Source organism: Ursus americanus, chromosome 18 (genome assembly GCF_024610735.1).
Source record: "Ursus americanus isolate L20-20 chromosome 18, mUrsAme1.1.p, whole genome shotgun sequence".
Lineage (NCBI taxonomy): Eukaryota > Metazoa > Chordata > Mammalia > Carnivora > Ursidae > Ursus > Ursus americanus.
The window spans coordinates 13,556,662-13,578,099 of NC_142144.1; the positions used below are offsets into that span (position 1 = coordinate 13,556,662).

Genomic DNA, 21,438 nt, shown 5'->3' on the forward strand with positions numbered 1-21,438 from the left:
TTTTCTATTGATCACCCTCATATTTTGAAGCAACAAATATATGTAGATACATTGAAATTGAAATGTTTTTGAATTCTGTAAGACTCTAAGTGTCAAGTAATTGCTTATGGATTTAGTTAAAATTATGTAAGGATTTTGATACATATTGTCCTCAAGTTATAAATTAATGTAAGGGAAACCGACCTGCCTACAATGCTGAATCTTTTACATCTCTTTGTCCTTTTGCTTTACTCACTAGATCAGTGGCCAGGTATTACCCATGGACCCAAACTGACCTGCTGCCTCTTAGGGCCTGTAATCTAAGAATGGTTTTTACATTTTTTTTAAAGATTGACAGAAAGAAGAAATTTTCATGGTGTATTAAAATTATATGAAATTCAAATTTCAGTGTCCATAAATAAAATGTCCTGCCACACTTATCTGTGTAGGCATCATCTATGGCGAAGTTGAGTAGTTGTGACGTGAACCACTCAAGTGGTACTTTCATTGCCTTGTGCAACTGCTCAGAGTGCTGCCAGTTGCAATGACACAATTGTAACTCAACAGGCTTTTAATTGCCATACAACTCACTGCTCTGCCATATTTCGTTTAATTTTTAGGTTATCAGTGCATTTTCATCATATCAAAATAAGAAACAAGAACATCTGTGATATCTCGGGGTTAGTCCCTATTAATTATCTTTCCTCGAGTATAGGTCACATCTTCCTATTTCTTTTTATCTAGTAATTTTGAATTGGACCTTGGATCTTATTAATGAAATGTTATACTGACTCTGGCGTCGATCAAGTTCCTCTGAAGATCTTCCATTTTGGTTCGTGCGTTTGTTTTAGCAGGCAGTTGGCTGAGTTCAAGCCCAAACTCTGAAATCTCAGTTCAGTTCTTTTAGCCTTAGTCCGGATGCTTAGAATCTGTGCTGTGTGTTGTTCAAGGGTTGGCCAGGTTTAAACAAAGTTTATGCGCTGAACTTGGAACTTGGAACACCTTCACTTTTCAGCTCTGGTGGCTGTTTCGTATTCTTCAAGCCAGTCAGATGGCAAGTTCTGCCAGAGAGTTAGCCACTCATCAAGGCACTACGAGGGCCTACTCTCAGGTGAAAGCTGTCATCAACAGGAATCTCACCCAGTATCGTTCCTTCCTTCCAGCTGCTGCCTCTCTTCCACTCTCTAGTGCCTTTAGGTAGTGTGTGTGTGTGTGTGTGTGTGTGTGTGTGTGTGTGTGTAGTTGAGAGCTTATAGTTGTGTTTGCAGAATGGTTGTCCGACAGGATCTACTCAGCCATCACTGACAGCAGAACTGCTGCTGTAGGTTTCTTTAATTGATATTCTATATCTGAAAACTGAAGATAATCAGTTTTAAACGTTCCTTTCTATTCTGAACTTACTAAGAATTTTTATAATGAATTTATGTGGAATTCTGTGAAACCACTCTTCTCCTTCCCCATCTTACCCCTGCTATCCTGGGGAAATGAATCATTGGCCTTGGGCAACCCAATAGGCTTCTTTAACTCCTGATCCACCACCCAGGTTGTTGTGTTTCCCAAAAAGGTAATTAAGAGGGAGAAAGAATGTTCCATTTTTGAGAAATTCTTCAAATTAGTTGTTGAATGTTGGCACTCATTCTTGTTTACTTGCTTGATTTATTCTGTATCTTATGATTTTATGCTTTGTGATAGTTCTTAATTCTGTCAGTTCACTAGATTTTGCAGTGAAGATGAAAAATATTCACTATTTCAGCAAGAAGTAGGTAGGTACTATCATTATCCTCATTATAAAAATGAGGAAATGAACAGTTAAAGAGGTCATGTGACCTGGTATTGTCATACAGTAAGAGGCAGAGCCAAGATTTAAACCTCGATCTTTCTGGAGCCAAAGTTTGGCTGTAAAATGGGGTACAAGTGGGGAATTAATAAATGACAAGATTGGAATAGTAAGGTGGGGTCATATTGGGCAGCCCCTTGAATGCCAAGATTGGAGTTCTCAGTCTTTCCTAAAATCATCATTTGTTGAATGCCAAAGGCTGAGCTAAAAGATACAAAGAGGAGAAACACACATAAAGTACCTGAGCCTGGGGTTCCCACTGTCTAAGGTACAAGCATGTAAAGAGACGATGCAACAAATGATATCATGACAACGTGAACAAAGAACTTGAGCAGCTTCGCACCTGGTTTAGAAGGTAATAATCTAAGGAAGGTAAGACATTTCAGAGCCAGGGCTGAACTTGCCAGACATCCCTTCACATTGCTAAACTCTACAGCAACTTGTGTGTTTGAATTTCTGAAATGAGCTTTCTCCTCTCTTTAGAATCTCAGGGATTATTTAACGCTGTAAAAAATTCTCAGGGAGCGTTTGTATCCAGACGTGCAAGGTCAGGGCATACTTTCCTTATTTTAAAGTGTTTTAATACAGTGGTTCACTGGTGATATTTCAGTTCTGTGTTAGAATGTCCGCTGTGGAGGGGATCTGTACATCAGGAAGCCCAGCCATTGACCACCAGGGCAGCAGTCACTCCAAATGTCTGTCCCAGAGCGTGGAAGGTTCCTCCAGTCATTTGGTGACCTTCACCGTGCTTCCCCTGGAAATCGGCCTCCACAACATCAGCTTTTCACTGGAGACTTCACTTGGAAAAGAAATCTTAATAAAAACATTACGAGTGGTGGTAAGAAAAATATACTTTTTTTTTCTGATTCCTTGTAAAAACACTTTTTTCAGAGGTGAGGGGGATTAAGAGTATACTTACCATAGTGAGCGCTGAGCAGTGTATGGAAGTGTTGAATCACTGTATCGTACACCTGAAACTAATATAACACTGTGTATTGATTACAATGGAATTAAAATTTTAAAAAGGAAAGAAAGAAAAAGAACAATAACAAACAGTTTTTTCATTCTGAAAAAAAGTTGCCAGCAGCTTATCATTAAGTGGATCAGAAAAAAAGAACACAGAGAAAAATAATGTAAATGTCGGTGTAACAAAATGTTGACATTTGGGGGAAACTGGGTAGAGGTTATCTCAGATTGTTTTTGTACTATTCTTATAACTTTTCTTTAAGTCTGACATTATGTTCTAAAATATTAAATAAAACAATGATACTTGCTTATTGTAGAACATATGGAATAACAAGAAAACACAGAGAAGAAAGTTAAAATCACTGATAACTCCCAAACCCAAAGATATCCAACTTCGACAACTTGGTATATAGCCTTCCAAGTTTTTCCCCCTGACACATTCAAAAGGCGTGTCTTGAAATCTATGTGCCAGACATCATGCCAGGTCCTGGAGCTCAAACAATAGATAAGACACAACCCATGCATTTACAGTTTAGAATTTATAGTCTAAAAAATGCTCCATTTACAAATTAGTAAACAGACTAAAAAAGAAAGAAAACTATCATTTATTAAGTACTATTTACCCACATAGTCTGTTGAGTTTTTTCATGTTATCTTAGTAAGATTAAGATTCTTGCCAAGAGTCACATGGCTAGTTAATGACAGAACTGGGCCTTCTTAGGTCTTCATTCTCTGACTTCTGTCTTCAGCCATGAAATCACTTCAGTAGACATGTACTGATTTATTTTGTGCAAGGCACGTCCTATGCATTCTTGCATGGTGGTTCCATGCACAGAGTCTGGAGACAGGCCGCCTGGGTTTGAATCCTGGCTCCACTACTTCCTAGCAGTGTGACATTGGATAAGTTTCTGGATTTCTCTATGTGCCATTTCCCTCACCTATCAGATGAGAATAATAATAGTTTCTACTCATAGAGTACTTTTTTAGGTTAAATAAGTTAATACATACAAAGCAGTCAGATCAGTTACCTGGCTTATAACATCTGTTTAAGTATTTGGTCCGGTTATTATGCAAGTAGCCAAAAAATCTTATTCTTGCATGTATGAATATAAATATTTAAATATATTTTGCCTTTAAAAAAAAGAATTTTTCAATTGGAAAGTGTTCAAGTTGATCCAAGAATTCAGGTCATATAAATTTAATTATACTCTTTCGTCATTTGAAGGGGGCAGCTGAAATCCATTGAGCAAATTAAGGCTCCACTGAGGGAGTTACATTTAATTATATTCTTGACTGAATGTTTTCTGCCTTTTTAGCCAGAAGGTGTCAAAAAGGAAAGTTACGCTGGTGTTACTCTGGACCCACGGGGTATTTATGGTAGGCAAAATGATTTTGTATTTTATATGTCATCTTTTGCTCTAGAAATTAAAGTGTCTAGGTAACCTGAAACACTGTTTTTCAAAATATTAATTGTCTGGAATAAGAAATATCCACGTCTTAGTTTGTTGACATTCTTGATAGCATGTGTTGTATTGTAATCTGGATGGGTTTAGAACAAAGAAAAAGAATTCCATTAATTTTAAGTGCAAAGCACTGAAATAGTAATGATTGTATGACATCTCTTCGATATTAGTCATTTTTATCCATCACAATAATAATTTATAATATGTTCTTATAGAACCATCAATTCCAAAGAACACATAAGAAAAAGTCATCTCCATACTTCTTTAACACACAGCACCTAAAAACACAATAATGCTGATTAATCACTTAACTAACCCATTCCTCATTGTTCCTGCTTCCCTGCTTTTACCCTTCAATAAAGATATTCTGAATCTTCTCACAGTTAGAATTTTGTGAACATCCAAGCATTTAATCAAGGCCCGTATATAATCAAGGCCCATACATACATATATATGAAATTTAGAATGTGTTCAATTAACAATTCTTTTCAACAACAAAAAAAGAGAGCCTGCCATAATTGTTATTAAATGGTTAAAATTTATCTTATTACTGCATTGAATCATGTTTCTTTGCTTTCAGTGATATAGCAATGAGGAAAAACAGTTTACTTATAAATCAAGACCATTATACTCAGAAAGCCATTTCCTCTGAGCAAGCAAAGAATTCAGACCTTTACCTTTAAACCAGCTGAGTATCATAAGCTAAGGATGACTTCAACAGAGTAACAGAAAGAAAAATCCGTCCTAGATGCATATATCCATATGCTTACTTTTTTCTTTAATTTTATCTTCACACAGACCTTCTTCCAGCCTGTCCATTATGAAGGATCTGTGGGTAGAGATATTACAAATTCTGAGGTTTGGGGCCTCATGTAGTTACATCAAGCCTCACAGCCACTGTGTCCTTCGGCTCTTCTTCCTGTTTACCCTTGTGCCTCCTATACTGACTCACATTACTGCAAACTGATTTCCAAAATGGCCCTGTCCTATACGTCCCAAGTGTGGACATCAGGGCCACAAGATGGGAATGATCCTTTATCTGGGAATAAATCTCTCCATCAAAACTCTTGGTAAAAAAATAGTAGTAATAAAATCTATGCCTCTTTCCAATCTTGCCATATGACTTTTTCCCTTATCTTTTTAGACAACTTAGATTTAGGCAGCTTTGTTACTTTCTAGGGAGCTAAATAGGGTAAAGATGACAATTAATTCTGTCCTGTGAGTTTGAAGAGTTTATTAAATACTTCCAATATTTATATGTTGGAATTGCTATACCAGGATGAGATTTATAGAATTCCATTTAAAAAAAAAAGAAGTATTTGGAAAAGTAAATGGACAATAACATAGCTGGAAATTTGAAAAAAAAAATATCACTGAGGGAGAAGGAGGTATCAGAACAAATTATAAAGTAATAGGAATTAAAATTGTGTGGCATTGGCTTAAAATGAGGGCTAACTGTGGAAACTCAATCCAAGGAGCCCTCGTCTTGAGTTCCTGCTTTCTCTCCTCCACCAGTCCTTTGCCTCCAAATCTTTTCTTCTCTGGGCAGCAGGGAGTTCAGCTCCTCACCCTCCCTCACTTCCTGGCACACCACATCCATCGCTGGTCTGGGCCAGCCCTTCCTGTTTTCTTTCCTCCCATCATTCCTGACCCCCGCTTCTGTTTCCCTTCCTCCAAATGTACCCACTCATATCCTATTCTACGTCCTACTCTATTTAAGTTTTTAAACTCAACATTCTGTTTTAAAGATAACCTCACTGTTTCTCACATAGTGTTTCAGAGTATATTCCACCACAGTTCTACTTATCCACCCTCTAGCAACTGATTCCCCACCACCATGAGCAACGCTGCAGCGAACGTCCTTATACACCTCCCTTTACAAAGAGAGAGAGAGAGCACACACGAGCGAGAGGAAGAAGGGGCAGTGGGAAAGGGAGAGAGAATCTCCAGCAGACTCCATTCTGAGTATGGAGCCTGGCAGCTGCAGGGGCGGGGCTCGATCTCATGACCCTGATATCACGACCAGAGCAGAAGCCAAGAGTCAGGGGCGCCTGGGTGGCTCAGCCGTTAAGCGTCTGCCTTCGGCTCAGGTCATGGGCCCAGGGTCCTGGGATCGAGCCCCACATTGGGCTCCTTGCTCAGCGGGAAGCCTGCTTCTCCCTCTCACACTCCCCTTGCTTGTTTTCCCTCTCTCGCTGGCTGTTTCTCTCTCTCTCTCTGTCAAATAAATAAATAAAATCTTTAAAAAAGAAAAAAAGGAAACCAAGAGTCAGTCATTTAACTGACTGATCCATCCAGCTGTCCCTCTGGTGTACTTTTTTTGAGCACTAATGAACCCTAGTGGGTTTTGAACAGCAATCCTTTATTCTGACATAGTCAAATTCATTATAACTTTACTTTATAACTATTACATATTTTGGGGTTAATCTTTAAGAAGCCTTTCCCTGCTCTTAGTTCACAAAGATATTGTACATTTTATCCTATTGGTTTCACAGATTCGACTTTTAAATGTTTTAATCTCTCTGGCATCTACCTTTATATATGATGCCTTGATGAATCTTTTATTTTTTATTTTTTTAAGCTTTCACTTATTTATCTGTCAGAGAGAAAGAGAGAGAAAGCACACAAGCAGGGAGAGTGGCAGGCAGAAGCAGCAGGAGAAGCAGGCTCCCTGCTAAACAAGGAGCCTGATGCAGGGCTCAATCCCTGAGACCAAGGCAGACGCTTAATGACTGAGCCACCCAGATGTCCCTTGATGAGTCTTTTATCATCATTTCTGACAAGGAGTGTTATTGGCTTCTCTTAGTTTTAGTTTTCTCTTCTATACCTTTTCAGTCTGGTAGTAGAGTTGCTAAGAAGAATTGAAAAAGTCAAGGGCAGATATCAATGGAAAAACTAGTGAAGGATCAAATTTAGATAATTTCAGACAGCCAACTATTACTAAGTACAATGTATTGAGCATGAACTGTTTGCCAGGCTCTTTGTCTATATTATTTTCACCCTTATCAAAATCCTTTGAGGAAAATATTATTACCTCTATTGAACTGATGAGCACACCAAGGCATAGAAAGGTGAAGTGTCTTGCCCAGTGTCACATATAGAGTGAGTTCCTTCTCAACTCCATGCTCTTTCAACCACACTGCAAACCTCTCAAATGTCTTCACTGAGTTTTATTTTAAGATTATATCCTAAGCATTTATTAAAAGCTAGTGAAGAAAGAAGTTACCTGAGGAACATTCCTCTCTCTTCTGCAAAGCCATGTGGCTTGCCCATTAAATGGCAAAATGTCACTATTTTCTTTTAGTGTCTGCCCTGTGCCAGGGACAGGGCTAAATGCTGGGACTACAGCTTTCAATAAGAGATGGTTCCTGCCCTCAGAGCTTTCCTGGCAGGACTATGGGAGGTGGGGTCTCTTGGTGGTGACTGCTGTGGGTCTGCAATAAAACTTCTGAGCTCAGATCCGAGCTTCATCTGTGCCAGCACTGTGACCTGGAGCATTTGCTTTCTAAACCTCAGTTTTCTCATCTGTAAAATAAAAACAATAACAATAGACGTAGCAAACAGGGTTGTCGTAAGATCCAGTATAACTATGCATTTAAAAGCTTAGCAGAGTGCTTGGTGTTCTATCAGTAGAATGATAAACACCATTTTTATGAAATAAAACAATGATTAAAGTAGAAAAATGCTCTGATACAAGTATGCTAAAACTCTCTTATTGCACGTAGAGAAAAAGTGTCTAAGTTAAATTGAGAGAAGTGGAAAGAATTTCAGGGCATGCTTCCCAATGAAGCTAATCTTCACATATCCTTGACTAAGGAATTATGTTAGTTATTTTTAGCTTTCAGTTCCGAGAATAATTTTTCTCTCTTTGGACAAAATGGCACGCTCCATTTTTCTGGTGGATAAAATTTATATAACCTATTTATTTCCTATCTTGTAATGACCAGGCAGCTTACAGTTAAATTTAATGCTCTAAAGAGATTATATAAGCCTAGGGTTTGATAAAAATCCTTGATTATTTTCAACTTCCTTTTTAAATTTTAATATTGTTATTATAAAAGAGCATTTTATTTTAAAACAATTCTTTGGAAGCTAGTATATTATAAATAACCTGCAACTGGTGTTCCTTCAAGAATTCTGTGTAAATCTATGAGATACTACCTCACACCGGTCAGAATGGCTAAAATTAACAAGATAGGAAATGACAGATGGTGGCAGGGTTGTGGAGAAAGGGGAACCCTCTTATACTGTTGGTGGGAAAGCAAGCTGGTGCAGCTACTCTGGAAGACAGTATGGAGGTTCCTCAAGAAGTTAAAAATAGAGCTACCCTACAACCCAGCAAATGCACTACTGGGTATTTACCCAAATTTACAAGTGTAGTGATCCAAAGGGGCACCTTCACCCCAATGTTTATAGCAACAATGTCTATAATAGCTAAACTATGGAAAGAGCCCAGATGTCCATCAACAGATGAACAGATAAAGATGATGTTGTGTGTATATATATATATATATATATATATATATATATATATATATATATATACACATATACACACACACACGGTGGAATACTACTCAGCCATCAAAAAATGAAATCTTGCCATTTGCAGAATAAATGGAACTAGAGGGTATTATGCTAAGTGAAATAAGTCAATCAGAGAAAGACAGTTATCATATGATCTCACTCATATGTGGAATTTAAGAAACAAAACAGAGGAGCATAGGGGAAGGGAGGGAAAAATAAAACAAGATGAAATCAGAGAGGGAGACAAACCATGATAGACTCTTAATCATAGGAAACAGATTGAGGATCGTTGGAGGGGAGAGGAGTTGGGGGATGGGGTAAGTGGGTAATGGACATTAAGGAGGGCATGGGATGTAATGAGCACTGGGTATTATATAAGACTGATGAATCACTGACCTCTACCTCTGAAACTAATAATACATTATATATTAATTAATTGAATTTAGATTTAAAAAAAATTCTATGTAAATCTAATAATTTTTTTTAAATTTCAGGTGTTGTTAGTAGACGAAAGGAGTTCCCATACAGGGTACCATTAGATTTGGTCCCCAAAACAAAAGTCAAAAGGATCGTGAGTGTAAAAGGTAAATTGACAAATGCCATTTTTATTTTTCATTTCACTTTATGGTTCAAACAACAGTCAAATATCCTCATGATTACTCTTTTCTCCTCTTCTCTACTCAGCAGCATATACAAATACACCTCTGGGAGAACCCTGCTCCTTCTTCCACTTTCAAATCCCCAACCGCTTTTCTAACTGTTTTCTTCCATTGGCCTGATTTAAATGGAGATTCATTCTCCCATGATGAAGGGTGGGGGCTATCATTGACCCAAAGACTTCTCTAAAACTTTCCATGACCTTAGTGACCACTCTTGCTCCAGAGAAGGCTTTGTGACCTATAAGTGGCCCCACCAGATTTTCTCTGCTGAAATATAAGTCCCGGAGGGGTTCTCTCCCCTCTGGTACATTTGCAGAAGTGGCAACTTTCGTGGGTTTCCTCTGGTCTCCACCCTTTATAATTCAGTAATACGTCATCAAAACAATGGAACATCCTGACTACATTTTATCTCAGATAAAGCCCTGGACTCACAGAATGTTAGTCCTGGGAGAAATTTTTTTAATCATGTGCAATCCTGGTGTTGGGTATGTGAAAACTGGTTTGCCTAGAATCACACGGTGAGTTTTGGACAGAGACCCCACAGCACTCACAGAACACGCACAGTCCAGGCTTTTTGCTTTGCTTTGTGGAAGTGGTTGATTAATAGGGTTTACAATGTCTAAAGCTGTCAGGTTGAACGACAACGAATTTGCCATGTCCTCTATGCAGTAATCTGCCTGCTATATTATACCATCTTACCACCATATTCCAGTAGCATTTTTAAGCCTGTTCTTGGTGTTTCTTTTAAATCCATATTCCTAACTAGATCTTTTTCATCTCTCCCCAGCTAAGAAGTAATTCAACTGCCTAGATAAAAAGGAAAGAACAAGGGGGTGCCTGGGTGGCTCAGTCGGTTAAGTGTCCGACTCTTGATTTCTGTTTAGGTCATGATCTTGGGGTCGTGAGATCGAGCCCTGAGTCAGGCTCTGCACTGGCTTGGAACCTGCTTAAGATTCTCTCTCTGCCTCTCCCTCTGCCCCTTCCGCCCACTGCCCCCACGCTTGCTCTCACTTTCTCTCTCTCTCTCAAAAAAAGGAAAGAACAGGGATAGTTGCTCTTCTCTCTATTTAAAATATACCATTACTCAGAAGTTGATAGAAATTGATTGTGTCTACCTTGATTTTTTTGTTTGTTACAGGACTGCTTATAGGTGAGGTCATGTCTGCAGTTCTGAGTCAGGAAGGCATTGATATTCTTACCCACCTCCCCAAGGGGAATGCAGAAGCAGAACTGATGAGCATTGTCCCGGTATTCTATGTTTTTCACTACCTAGAAGCAGGAAATAATTGGAACATTTTTTCTACTAATTCATTAACTGAAAAACAGAACCTGAAGAGAAAACTAAAAGAAGGTAAAAAAAAAATCTATCTTACATTTTGTACACTAAAATGTTGCGATTTTTAAACCAATGGTGCAATTAAACTAATATTTAAGTTTTACAAATTGTACAAAAGTGTAATTATAAAAGCATTTCTGCAAAAAGAAAACTGTGTGATAGACACATTTATATAAATAAATACTATTTTCTGTAGCGTTTTGGCTTAACTTACCAAAATGCCTGGATGAGAGACAAGACACCTGCATTCCAACCCCTACAGAGCACTTCCTTCCTTCTTGAATGAGCTCAGAATGTTCTACTTGATAATTCCCAATTCAAGCAAGTCATGATTCATATACTTCTTTTGAGAAGTTTAACGTTGGCCACAGAGCACATGCTTGCTGCCGAACACCAAAGGAAGTTTACCGTTCCCAGGAGCTAATAAAGCACTCTTTGTGTAGAAATGAATGTCAATGAAGCACAATGTTCTTTATCTGATGCCTCTTAGGGTTGGTGAGCATCATGTCCTACAGAAATGCTGACTATTCTTACAGCATGTGGAAGGGTGGAAGTGCTAGCACCTGGTAAGTTGAAGGTTTTGATTTGTATTTTCATAAAATAGTTGATTAATTAACTAAAGAATCTTAATGGAAATTCCATTCATCCAGTTGCTCAGGATAAAAGTTTAGTTAGCCTTCATTGCCCTCTTTCTCTTACAAGTCACATCTGATCCAGTGAATCCTTCTGGCTATACCTTCAAAATGTGTCCTAAACTTCTTACCAACCCCCACACGCCATCCTGGTCCAAGCCACTCCCATTTCTTACCTGGATTATTGTACTAGCGTCCTCTGCTCTTTCGTCGTCAGTCCTTCCCCCTCTTTGCTATACTGAACACAGCAGCTGGAGTGACCCTGTTAATACATAAGTTAGGTCCCATCCCTCAGAACCATTTGGGAGCTTCCCATCTTACTTAGAATAAAAACCAAACTTACTGTGAACTACAAGGCCCTGCATGGTCTGGCTTCATCTCACCTCTCCAACTGCTTCCCTTACTATTCTCTTTCCTTCCACTCAAGCCCTACTGGCCTCTTCGATGTTCCTTGAACATACCAGGCATGCTTCCTCTTCAGGGCCTTTGCACTGACTGTTCCCTCTGTCCAAAATGCCCTTCAGGTATCAGTGGCTAGTTCCCTTACCTCCCTCAGGTCTTTACAAAAAGTCACCTTCTCAGTGAGGTCTCTACTAATCATTCTATCTAAAATTGTATCCCATTCCCATCCCAACATTTCATATCCTGCTCCCTGACTTTCCCTGTCTCCTTAAAATTTATCATTAGCCTTCTTACTTATCTCACTTATTATCTGTCTTACCACTAGAATGTAAGCTCCACGTGGGCAGTCCCAAGTATTCCTAGTGTCTGCAATTACCTGACACAGAGCAGGTGCTCAATAAGTACTTACTCAGTGAAGCATGATAACTTCCTTATTTCTGATGATTTGAGGGCAAGACTGTCTGAATTAACCACAAGTCCACATGGCAATTGATTTTCAAAAAAAATACTATCATGCACTGACAAAATATTTAATGAAAACATAGTGTTCCAAGTGCTTTATAAATTCTACTATATGAAACACTTTAAAGGATTTTACAATCTGGAATAACTGACTTTTAGATTATGCCCTGTAACTATTGAGAGTCCCCAGGATTTCGTCCTTGACTGTCTTATTTTCTGTAGTCTCTCCTTGTGCAATCTCATCTTTGCCCATGATTTCCATAATCTCTACACAGGTAATTCCCTAGTTGATATCTCAAGGCCTAAGGTCTTTCCTAAGTTCCAAATCCACATTTCTGGGATCTGGGAGCCAAAGGCCCTTCGAACATAATCCATGCCAAATTCAGTCTTTTGCTTTGATTTCCTTAATCTGTGGGCGGCAATACTCTATACAAGTTTGAATCATCCCTTTCCTTTTGGCTCGATATCGATCAGTTATCAAGTCCCACAGATTGTACCTTAGAAGTGGGTCTCACCATGTGTGGGCAACACATTTTAAAAGACACGTAGACCCTTGGAGCATGCCTCCCAGAGGATACAACCAGGATGCTAGGGGTAGGGCTTAGAAACCAGCACAGTAACAGCTGGGGACTAAATGCTTAGAGGACAAAATGCCTCCTCTCCCCTAGAAGAGGCAGTAGCCTCTCAGTAAATGCCTGGGGCCTCTTGAGAGTTCTGGGCAAGATTGAGTGCATGATGTTCAGCCAGAAATACAGAAATATTTGGGTACTGTCCTAGACCCAACTCCATAAGTTCCTTGAGAGAAACATACCCAGAAGAAAATGGCCAGTACCTGAATACTTTCAAAATAGTTTTTTGAGAAATACAAGGCAGGTACAAGGAAACAACATAAAAAATAATGTATCATTCATTTTGTTATTTTATTTTTAAAGATTTTAATTATTTATTTGAGAGAGAGCTCGAGTGAGCACAAGCAGAGGGGAGCGGCAGAGAGAAAGGGAGAAGCAGGCTGTCTGCTGAGCAGGGAGCCCGATGTGGGGCTCCATCCCAGGACCCTGGGATCATGACCTGAGCCGAAGGCAGACACTTAACTGACTGAGCCACCTAGGTGCCCCAATATATCATTCATTTTAGAAATAAAAATGAAATGGGGCGCCTGGGTGGCGCAGTCGTTAAGCATCTGCCTTTGGCTCAGGGCGTGATCCCGGCATTCTGGGATGGAGCCCCACATCAGACTTCTCTGCTAGGAGACTGCTTCTTCCTCTCCCACTCCCCCTGCTTGTGTTCCCTCTCTCGCTGGCTGTCTCTCTCTGTCAAATAAATAAAATCTTAAAAAAAAGAAAAATGAAAATAAAATATTTTAAGTGAGAGGGAGAGTCAAGTGGTCTTACTCTCAGAAGTGAGGGGCTGAAGACTGGGTGGCTCTAGGCACTCAGAGAGTGAGGGAATGGGAGCAGAGGAGTGGGGAGGGGGGATAAGAGGCATTGTAAGGTTATGAATTAGATACTCTTGGACATTCTTTGAGAGATATTAGTAGAGACTGAAATTACTTCAAAAAGCGAAAAACAAAAACAAGAAAACGTCAGTAATCATGATAGTTTAAAGCTTCCTTATGAGGTAGTGAATTCTGCGTCAATGGCATGGCTCAAGAGGAAGCCAGGTAAACACTCCCATGAATGTCGGGGAAGGAAATTCAGACCTCAGACAAGACTTTAGATTAGACAGCTTGTACACATTTTACAATCTAGAATTTTAAGATTTTACTCTTCCAGGTCTCATGTTCATATGTCAGTGCCCTAACTCAAAACTATGCTTCACCACTATTGTCTCTGACTTCAGAGTAATTTTGTTTTTAATCATCAGGCATCAATTTTAGTTTGTGTGATGGTTAACAATGCTGCAATCACAGAAGATGTGCTGTTCACATTTGTTGACTGAATGTTTTTGGAGATCTTCCTAAAATCATCTCTTCCCTGGTAAAATGGTGACAACATACTTTAGAATTGTATGATTTAAAATACTATTTTCTTTTAAAGAATAGATATCATATTAACTAAAACACGTAAATTGAAAGCCAAAGGGATTGAACATCTGAACATTAATTATTTGATTTTGTCTTAAAGGTTAACAGCTTTTGTTTTAAGAGTACTTGGACAAGTAAATACATACATAAATCAGAACCAAAATTCAATTTGTAATGCTATATTGTGGCTGGTGGAGAATTGTCAACTAGAAAATGGATCTTTCAAGGAAAATTCCCAGTATCAACCAATAAAATTACAGGTAAGGAAACCAAATATACAGATTAGCAACAGTTTTATTTACAAGTCTGAATTTTGTTCTCATCCTATTTTAGAAGTTTAAAAAAGAGAAAATATATGTATCCCTTTAAGAAAATCCTGTTGTATACAGGCAAAGAATATGAAAGTTCGTTTTGCACTGCTCTTCACACAATTCGGTATAGGTTAGACAAGTGATGCCTTTGACATCTCCTGTGTAACAGGAACCAGTAGTCCACAGGGTATAAGTGCTAGAGATCTCAGAACAGGTAAAATGTACTCATCTGTCCACATACCCTTGGTATAGACTCTGTACCTGAAATCCAGAGCCTTCTTACAGGTCAAGGTTGCAAGGTGTTGTCATGAAAGGTGAGACCCTATTTATATCCTGTTAGTAAGAGAGATTGGGTCAGTTTTATTAAACTGTGCAACAAAGTGTTGTTTGAGGTTAGAATCTACTTATAAACTTGAATTACAAAGTAATTCAGTATTACAGTATCTTCTACTCCTATTCCTTAGAACGTTTCTTTAAAAGTCAACAGTGTTTTTTGTTTGTTTTGTTTTGTTTTGTTTTGTTTTGTTTTGTTTTGTTGCCTGCCCTAATCCAATCCCTTTCTGGCATGATATCAGGCCTAAATGGCTACCGGGGTAACAGGGAAATCATAATGGTCCTCTGTTGCACCAATAGCAGGTTAGGACTCCCATAAGAAACGCAGGGCAACTGACATCAACCAGGTACTATTTGAAGAACAAAATACTACAATTTTTTTTCTTAAAATACCCACGTATCCATCCACCCATCTGTCCGTATTTATTCAACAACCACTAACTGAGCCCCTAATATATGCAAGGGTCTATTTTGAGCACAATTAGGGAGGAAGTGTGAGAAGAATGGACTGCCACAAAGCTCACACACTGGTAGGGAAAGTGGGCTATACATACTAGCAACTCTAATCTACATATAACTGTGTGTGTTCATTTATGTACACAAGAAATACTTACTGAATGTGTACTAAGTGCTACATGGTAGAGACACAAGAGTGAACAAAACAAGTGTGGTCACTGAGACCATAGAGCTTATGATCTAGTAGAGATGTCAGGCATCAGTAAGTAATTTCAGGTGTGTGATAAATGTTAAGAAAAGGGAAATATAGTTTCATTGAAAGCAGGGGAATCTAATCTAGTATGGGGGAATTGAAAAAAACAAGTTGGCCAGGATCCTGGGAGCTAGGTAGGAGGAAGGCAGGAAGAGCATTCCAAGTGACGCAAACAGCACGCCTGACATTTTGAAGTGGAGAGAGAGGGTGGTTCATGCAAATAACTGGGGCCAAGAGAGGGAGGGGTTGAGTGGCATGAAATAAAGCTGGAGAGGTAAATAAAGGACACTTTGGAAGATCTTATAAGCATTGCATTGGAATGTGACTGCCCTAAGAGGAAATAATACGGGAGAACAGAGTCTGAATTGTGCCTCAGAGAGGAGGTGGTATTTTAACAGGGTCCTGAAGGAGGGGGAGAATTTGTGGTGAAGAGGTATGAAGTAGAACTTCAGGGTGGGGAAGTGAGGGAGAGAAAGGCATGTGAAGGTATGCAAGTGAGGAAGACCCAGATCTTACTGAGAAATGGCAAGCAGTCCAACTGGAATGCATGAAGGGAGGGGGGAGATTAGAACCAGGTCATTCCACTTTAAGGACACTGTTTCACTCTCCTTTTAAAACATTGCTTATTTTTAGGGTACCTTGCCTGTTGAAGCCCGAGAGAATACCTTATATCTTACAGCCTTTACAGTGATTGGAATTAGAAAGGCTTTTGATATATGCCCGGTAGTGGTAAGTAAGAGTTTCCTTCTGACACTGATCATCTGTTTCTGTACCATTTGGTGGGAGGGGCCGCCTTGAAAATAAATTTAGCTCCCAAACCAAAAGATTTCAGAATTACGATAGATATTAGAGACCCTCTGGTCCATCTTACTTGTTGACAGTTGCAAAAACTGAGACCTGTGGGTAAGGTGGGTTTGATTGTCCAATGTCACAGGCTACTAAACTATGGAGCTGACACTAGAACCAATAACTTATGACTGAGGAGAAAAGGACGTGATGTCCCTAGCTTCCCTCCAGTGTCTCTGGTAATGTTAAAATATGTATATGACTGTTATCCTACAGCACAGGCATTTTCTATCATGGAACTACTAAGAACACACAATAGTATGTTTGCTTCTTTGGCTGTGCCATTTCACTTGCATGGAAGCTGAGGGGAGAAAGGAGAAGATTCACCTGAGTGAGTCAACTTGGCCAACTCCAAGGGGTAGCAGAGATGCTTCCCTGATCTGGGAAAAGACAATCCCTGCACTGAGGTCAAACATGCCTGCCTACAAATCAGAAGTCAGTTAGACATGTCCTTCAAACCAGCCTACAGAACAACATGGAAAAACCCAAAGGGGGTTTGCAGGACTTCAACCACAAAACAAAATAATATTTTTGGTTTGTTTCAAGAGAATTGTTATTTATACTTAAGACAAAATAATCAACAAAGGACAAGTTCCCAGGGCCCTAGAGGACCAATCGACACCTAGTGGTATGTGAGGCAAGAGGCAGTGGAGCTGGGAGAGACGGAACTGGGCGAGCTAGTGCAGCAGTGCCTCAGACTTTCTCCTCATGCACTTATCCAAAATAAATACTTCAGTTGTCTCGAGACAAAGTAATAGAGACAATTTCCCCAGGAATTCTTAGGATCAAAAAGGACTCTGGCGGCTTGGTTCTTTTCCTGCTATTTATGGTTTTATTTAGTAAAATTCCTTTTGAAAATGTGAGTCTGTCCCAGCTATGCCGAGGCGGGGACGTGATGAAAGCTGTGTCTGTGCTCTGCTTCTTCTTCCCAGAGACTACATCTGATCTGGGAAGCAGGAACTAAAGGGAAAAATCTTGACAGAGATGAGAACTGAGGGGCAAAAAGCTTGACCCAATTTGGACACGCACATTTTCCCTTCTGAGATTATACTCTGCTCCTTCTCCCAGAGGGATTGGCTTCAGGGAGACACCATCCACTTCCATTAGGTCATTTCTCCTTCTACCCTTCATCTTGCCTGCCCCAGGATGGTGCCACCTGGGGGGAGTTCTCATCAGTTGATAGGTTGAGGCTTGACAAACCTAGATATCTTTTGCTCTTGTTTCCAGAAAATCAGCACGGCTCTCACTAAAGCTGACACCTTTCTGCTTGAAAATACCCTCTCAACTCAGAGCACCTTTATACTGGCCATTGCTGCTTATGCTCTTTCCCTGGGAGATAAAAGTCACCCACAGTTTCATTCAATTGTCTCAGCCCTGAAGAGGAAAGCTTTGGTTAAAGGTATGACTTGTTTCACACATCTGTTCAGCAAGTGTTTACTAAGCATATAGAGTCTGCTAATTCTGGGAAAGAGGTTAGGGCATGCAAAGTTGAGTAAGACACAATCCCTGCCCTAAAGGAACAAATCATCACAATATAATATAATAAATGCTGTTATTCATTCGTTCAGTGTATGTTTTGAGTACCTCCTATATACCAGACACTGTTCTAGGTTCTAGACATAAAGCAACAGACCCCAAAAAAAAAAAAACAGGTCCTCATGAAACTTACATTTCAGTAATGGAGAGAGAGACAAACATGGAAAATAAAATATTGCATATAGTGAATAGGTTGGTGATGAATGATATGAAGAAAAGGAAAGCAGGGGAGGGACACAGGGAGGAGTAGGCTGTACTTTAAGCCTCACTGAGAAGCTAGTACTTGAGTCAAGACTTGAAGGAGGTGAGGGAGCAAGCTGGTGACTATCCGAAGGTTGTTCCTGGTGGAGAAGCAGCATGTGCATATGCCTGAGGCAGGAGGGTGCCGGGAGCTCCAAGAATTGCAAGGAGGCCAGTGTGGCTGGAAAAGAGTGAGATGATGGGGAGGTCAGGGAAGGAAAGGGTGAGGAAGTGAGGGAGGGTCATATACAGCCTTGGAGGTCATCACAGGAGTGCTGCAAGACTCCCATATACAGTTGTTCAATGTGCACAGCTCCACCCAGGCCAGTGAACTGAGGCTGAAATCCAGCCTGTGAATTCCCCTCGCTAGGCACCCTGGTTTGGTTCTGCTTCTGCCCAGACCAAGGGATGCCTGTGCTTCATTCACATCGGGGTGCTGTGGAGGTCAGTTGAAGCCGAAACCTTTAATTTCCACTTCGAGTGAAAAAGGAAGACATTGGAGGATTTTTAGCAGAGAAAGTTGTACTCATTGCCACTTTATTGCACTTTCCACTCTGGCTTATACTGTATGGGATTGGCTATATGTGTACTTCATTTTGAAAAAATAAAGATACCACTTCCTATAGGTCAGGAGTTAAGAAATAGAAAGAGGATAGCAGTGATCACTGGCCAGTGTTCCTATACCAGCACGGGCATGGTTGGGCACTTCCGAGCCCTCTCCTGGCTGAGGTTTTCTAAAAGTTCAATAAATGTAACATGAGGAGTACCACTATCTACAAGATTTGATTTCTGTCATCATTTAAAAATGACTGAATCTTAAAAATAAATAAATAAAAATGACTGAACCTCAAAACCACTTGTACAGTGCCTTTAAAATAAAGCAAAAGAAATGTCTTCAGTCTTAGAAGGTAGGGATCATAAAATCAAAGAATATAAGAAGAGGTCTTAATAATTCAAATAATGTTTGAGCTGCAAGTATCTTCAAAAACCAAATTTTTCATTCTAAATACAGCAAATCTGAGTCTCTGAGAGCGAGGGGAAACATTGTCCAAAGTCATGCAAATAGCATAATTATGAATTGTAAACAGATACATCAAAATCTTGACTAATCTTCAAAAATGATTTCCAGATACGCCTTACTGTTTTTTTAAAAGATAATCTATTTTAAAAAGGATGTAAAGTGATGAGATTTAAATTACTAGAGCAATAACAAATATAATTTAGAACCTAATTTATGAAAAGTATTGCATATATGAAATTATCTTTAGTGCTTTACATTGAGGAATGATCATAAAAGACTGAACTAAGGCTTTGGGCATCTCATAATTTCTAGGACATAGATTTTTTTTTCTCTCAGGGAGAAAACTTCTCCAATTTATCTCATAGTGTCAATAATAACAGTAAGCCTTTCTCTATGGATGGTGCTTTCTGGTGGATCTAAAGTTACATTTGGTATCTCACCTGAGTTTCGCTGCAAAGAAAAAAGTACTACATACACTTTAGGTATTAGAGAATTAGTCCCACAGGACTAAAAGAATTTGTCCAGATGGACATGGTCAGTTCCTAGTGGAGAAGAGAGTAGAACTTGTACTAGTCACCAGTTTATTACTTCTCACTCCACTATACTGCTCTTCCCAAGTACACGTGTACTCTCCGCGATGACCCTTCTGAGTCAAAACAAACAGCACCGTATTAAGGGATCTTATTTTGTGTTGATCTCCTTGAGGCAGTTCTTCTTACAAACGAGTAAGAAACTTCTAGAACTCAAAAGGCCACTACATGGAGAAACTTCTAGAAACCTGCTAGAATTATGTCAAATTCATTTTTAACTCTATTAATGAATGTGATCTGTTGATGTTCAGGTGATCCAGTCATTTACCGTTTTTGGAAAGACAATCCTCAACAGCAAGACAGATCCACGCCTAACGTTGGTACAGCACATATGGTGGAAACCACTGCCTATGCTTTGCTCACCAGTCTGAGCTTGAAAGACATAAATTATGTTAACCCAATCATCAAATGGCTATCTGAAGAGCAGAGGTACGGAGGTGGCTTTTATTCAACCCAGGTAACATTTCTTTGTCTTGTTTTATCCTCATGAAGACATTTGTCCTGCCCCCCCGCCCCACCCACTACACATCCCACGCTCCTTATGACCTCCATACTTTTGTCCACCAAACGCATGCCATAGATATGAATTAATGACTAGAATCAAAGGACCGTTAGAGATTATCTGCATTGATAGCCTTTTTAGAGAAGGAAGTCAGCCCCAGGAGGTTCATTCATGGAATTAGTGGCAGTGCCAAAATCAGAACTCACATCTCCTAACTCTAAATCCAGTGCTTCCTTTATGATTCTTAATCATCATGAAGGGCTAGCCTGGTTATCAGCAATTCCATCACATCATGTATAATGCCCATGTGGACAAAAGTACTGATATTCCCTCCCCCCAAAATAAATAAAAAGTGAGAGAAATACTGATTGTTATAGTTTATCTAGCTACCAACGTAAACTCATTTATGTATGTATATTCTATGTTAGAACTATTCAGTAGTTGAAGAATATACATCTGCACTCAGAAGTTTAGCTCAAATATTGGCATCTTCTCTGTTCCTTGGATGTTTGGATGATGACAGAATGTGTTTGTATATGTTTACAAAATCTAGAGTTAGAGGGGTCCTTCAGGATTACTTTAGTGATTATCTAATCTGGGGAGGCAAATGGGTTTCGTCTTGGAGATGGGTATAGGCTCAGCAAGGAAGAGTGTCCCATTGATGAGCACATCATGGACACAGGCAAACGGGGTAGCCACATATTTGACATCTCTGAACTAGTCAATTTTCCAATTTTATAGATGAGGAAGATGAGACCTAGAAAAATAAAGTTCATCCATTTATTCCTTCAACAAATAAATACTTGTTCAATAGCTACCATGTGTACCTACTAAATGTAATGGATGCCAAGAAAGACTTCCTCCAGACATCTTGCATTACGGTGGGCAGAAGGAGAAAATTAAAACAGAATTATGGGGAGGGAGAGCTTATTTATGGCCTCACTGTAGAGTTATTTAAGGTGAGACTTAAGGATAAAAAGGAGAGAGTCAAGCAAGGAGTTGGAGGCATTCTGCAAAGAGTGACCTGCCTGAGGTCACGCATCGGGATGCTGGATGCATGGAGA

The 21,438-nt window shown here is 39.4% G+C and overlaps 1 protein-coding gene across 1 annotated transcript in view; it reads left to right on the forward strand.

Annotated features, from left to right (window-relative positions):
* Positions 1–21,438, forward strand: part of C5 (complement C5) — a 79,627-nt gene that overhangs the window by 37,985 nt on the left and 20,204 nt on the right. The window contains exons 21-29 of the mRNA XM_045791048.2: positions 2,427–2,654; positions 4,099–4,159; positions 9,267–9,356; positions 10,570–10,782; positions 11,258–11,333; positions 14,387–14,546; positions 16,273–16,368; positions 17,713–17,884; positions 20,124–20,329. Of these exons, the coding sequence (XP_045647004.1) occupies positions 2,427–2,654; positions 4,099–4,159; positions 9,267–9,356; positions 10,570–10,782; positions 11,258–11,333; positions 14,387–14,546; positions 16,273–16,368; positions 17,713–17,884; positions 20,124–20,329 (1,302 nt within the window). The remainder of the gene's footprint in view (positions 1–2,426; positions 2,655–4,098; positions 4,160–9,266; positions 9,357–10,569; positions 10,783–11,257; positions 11,334–14,386; positions 14,547–16,272; positions 16,369–17,712; positions 17,885–20,123; positions 20,330–21,438) is intronic.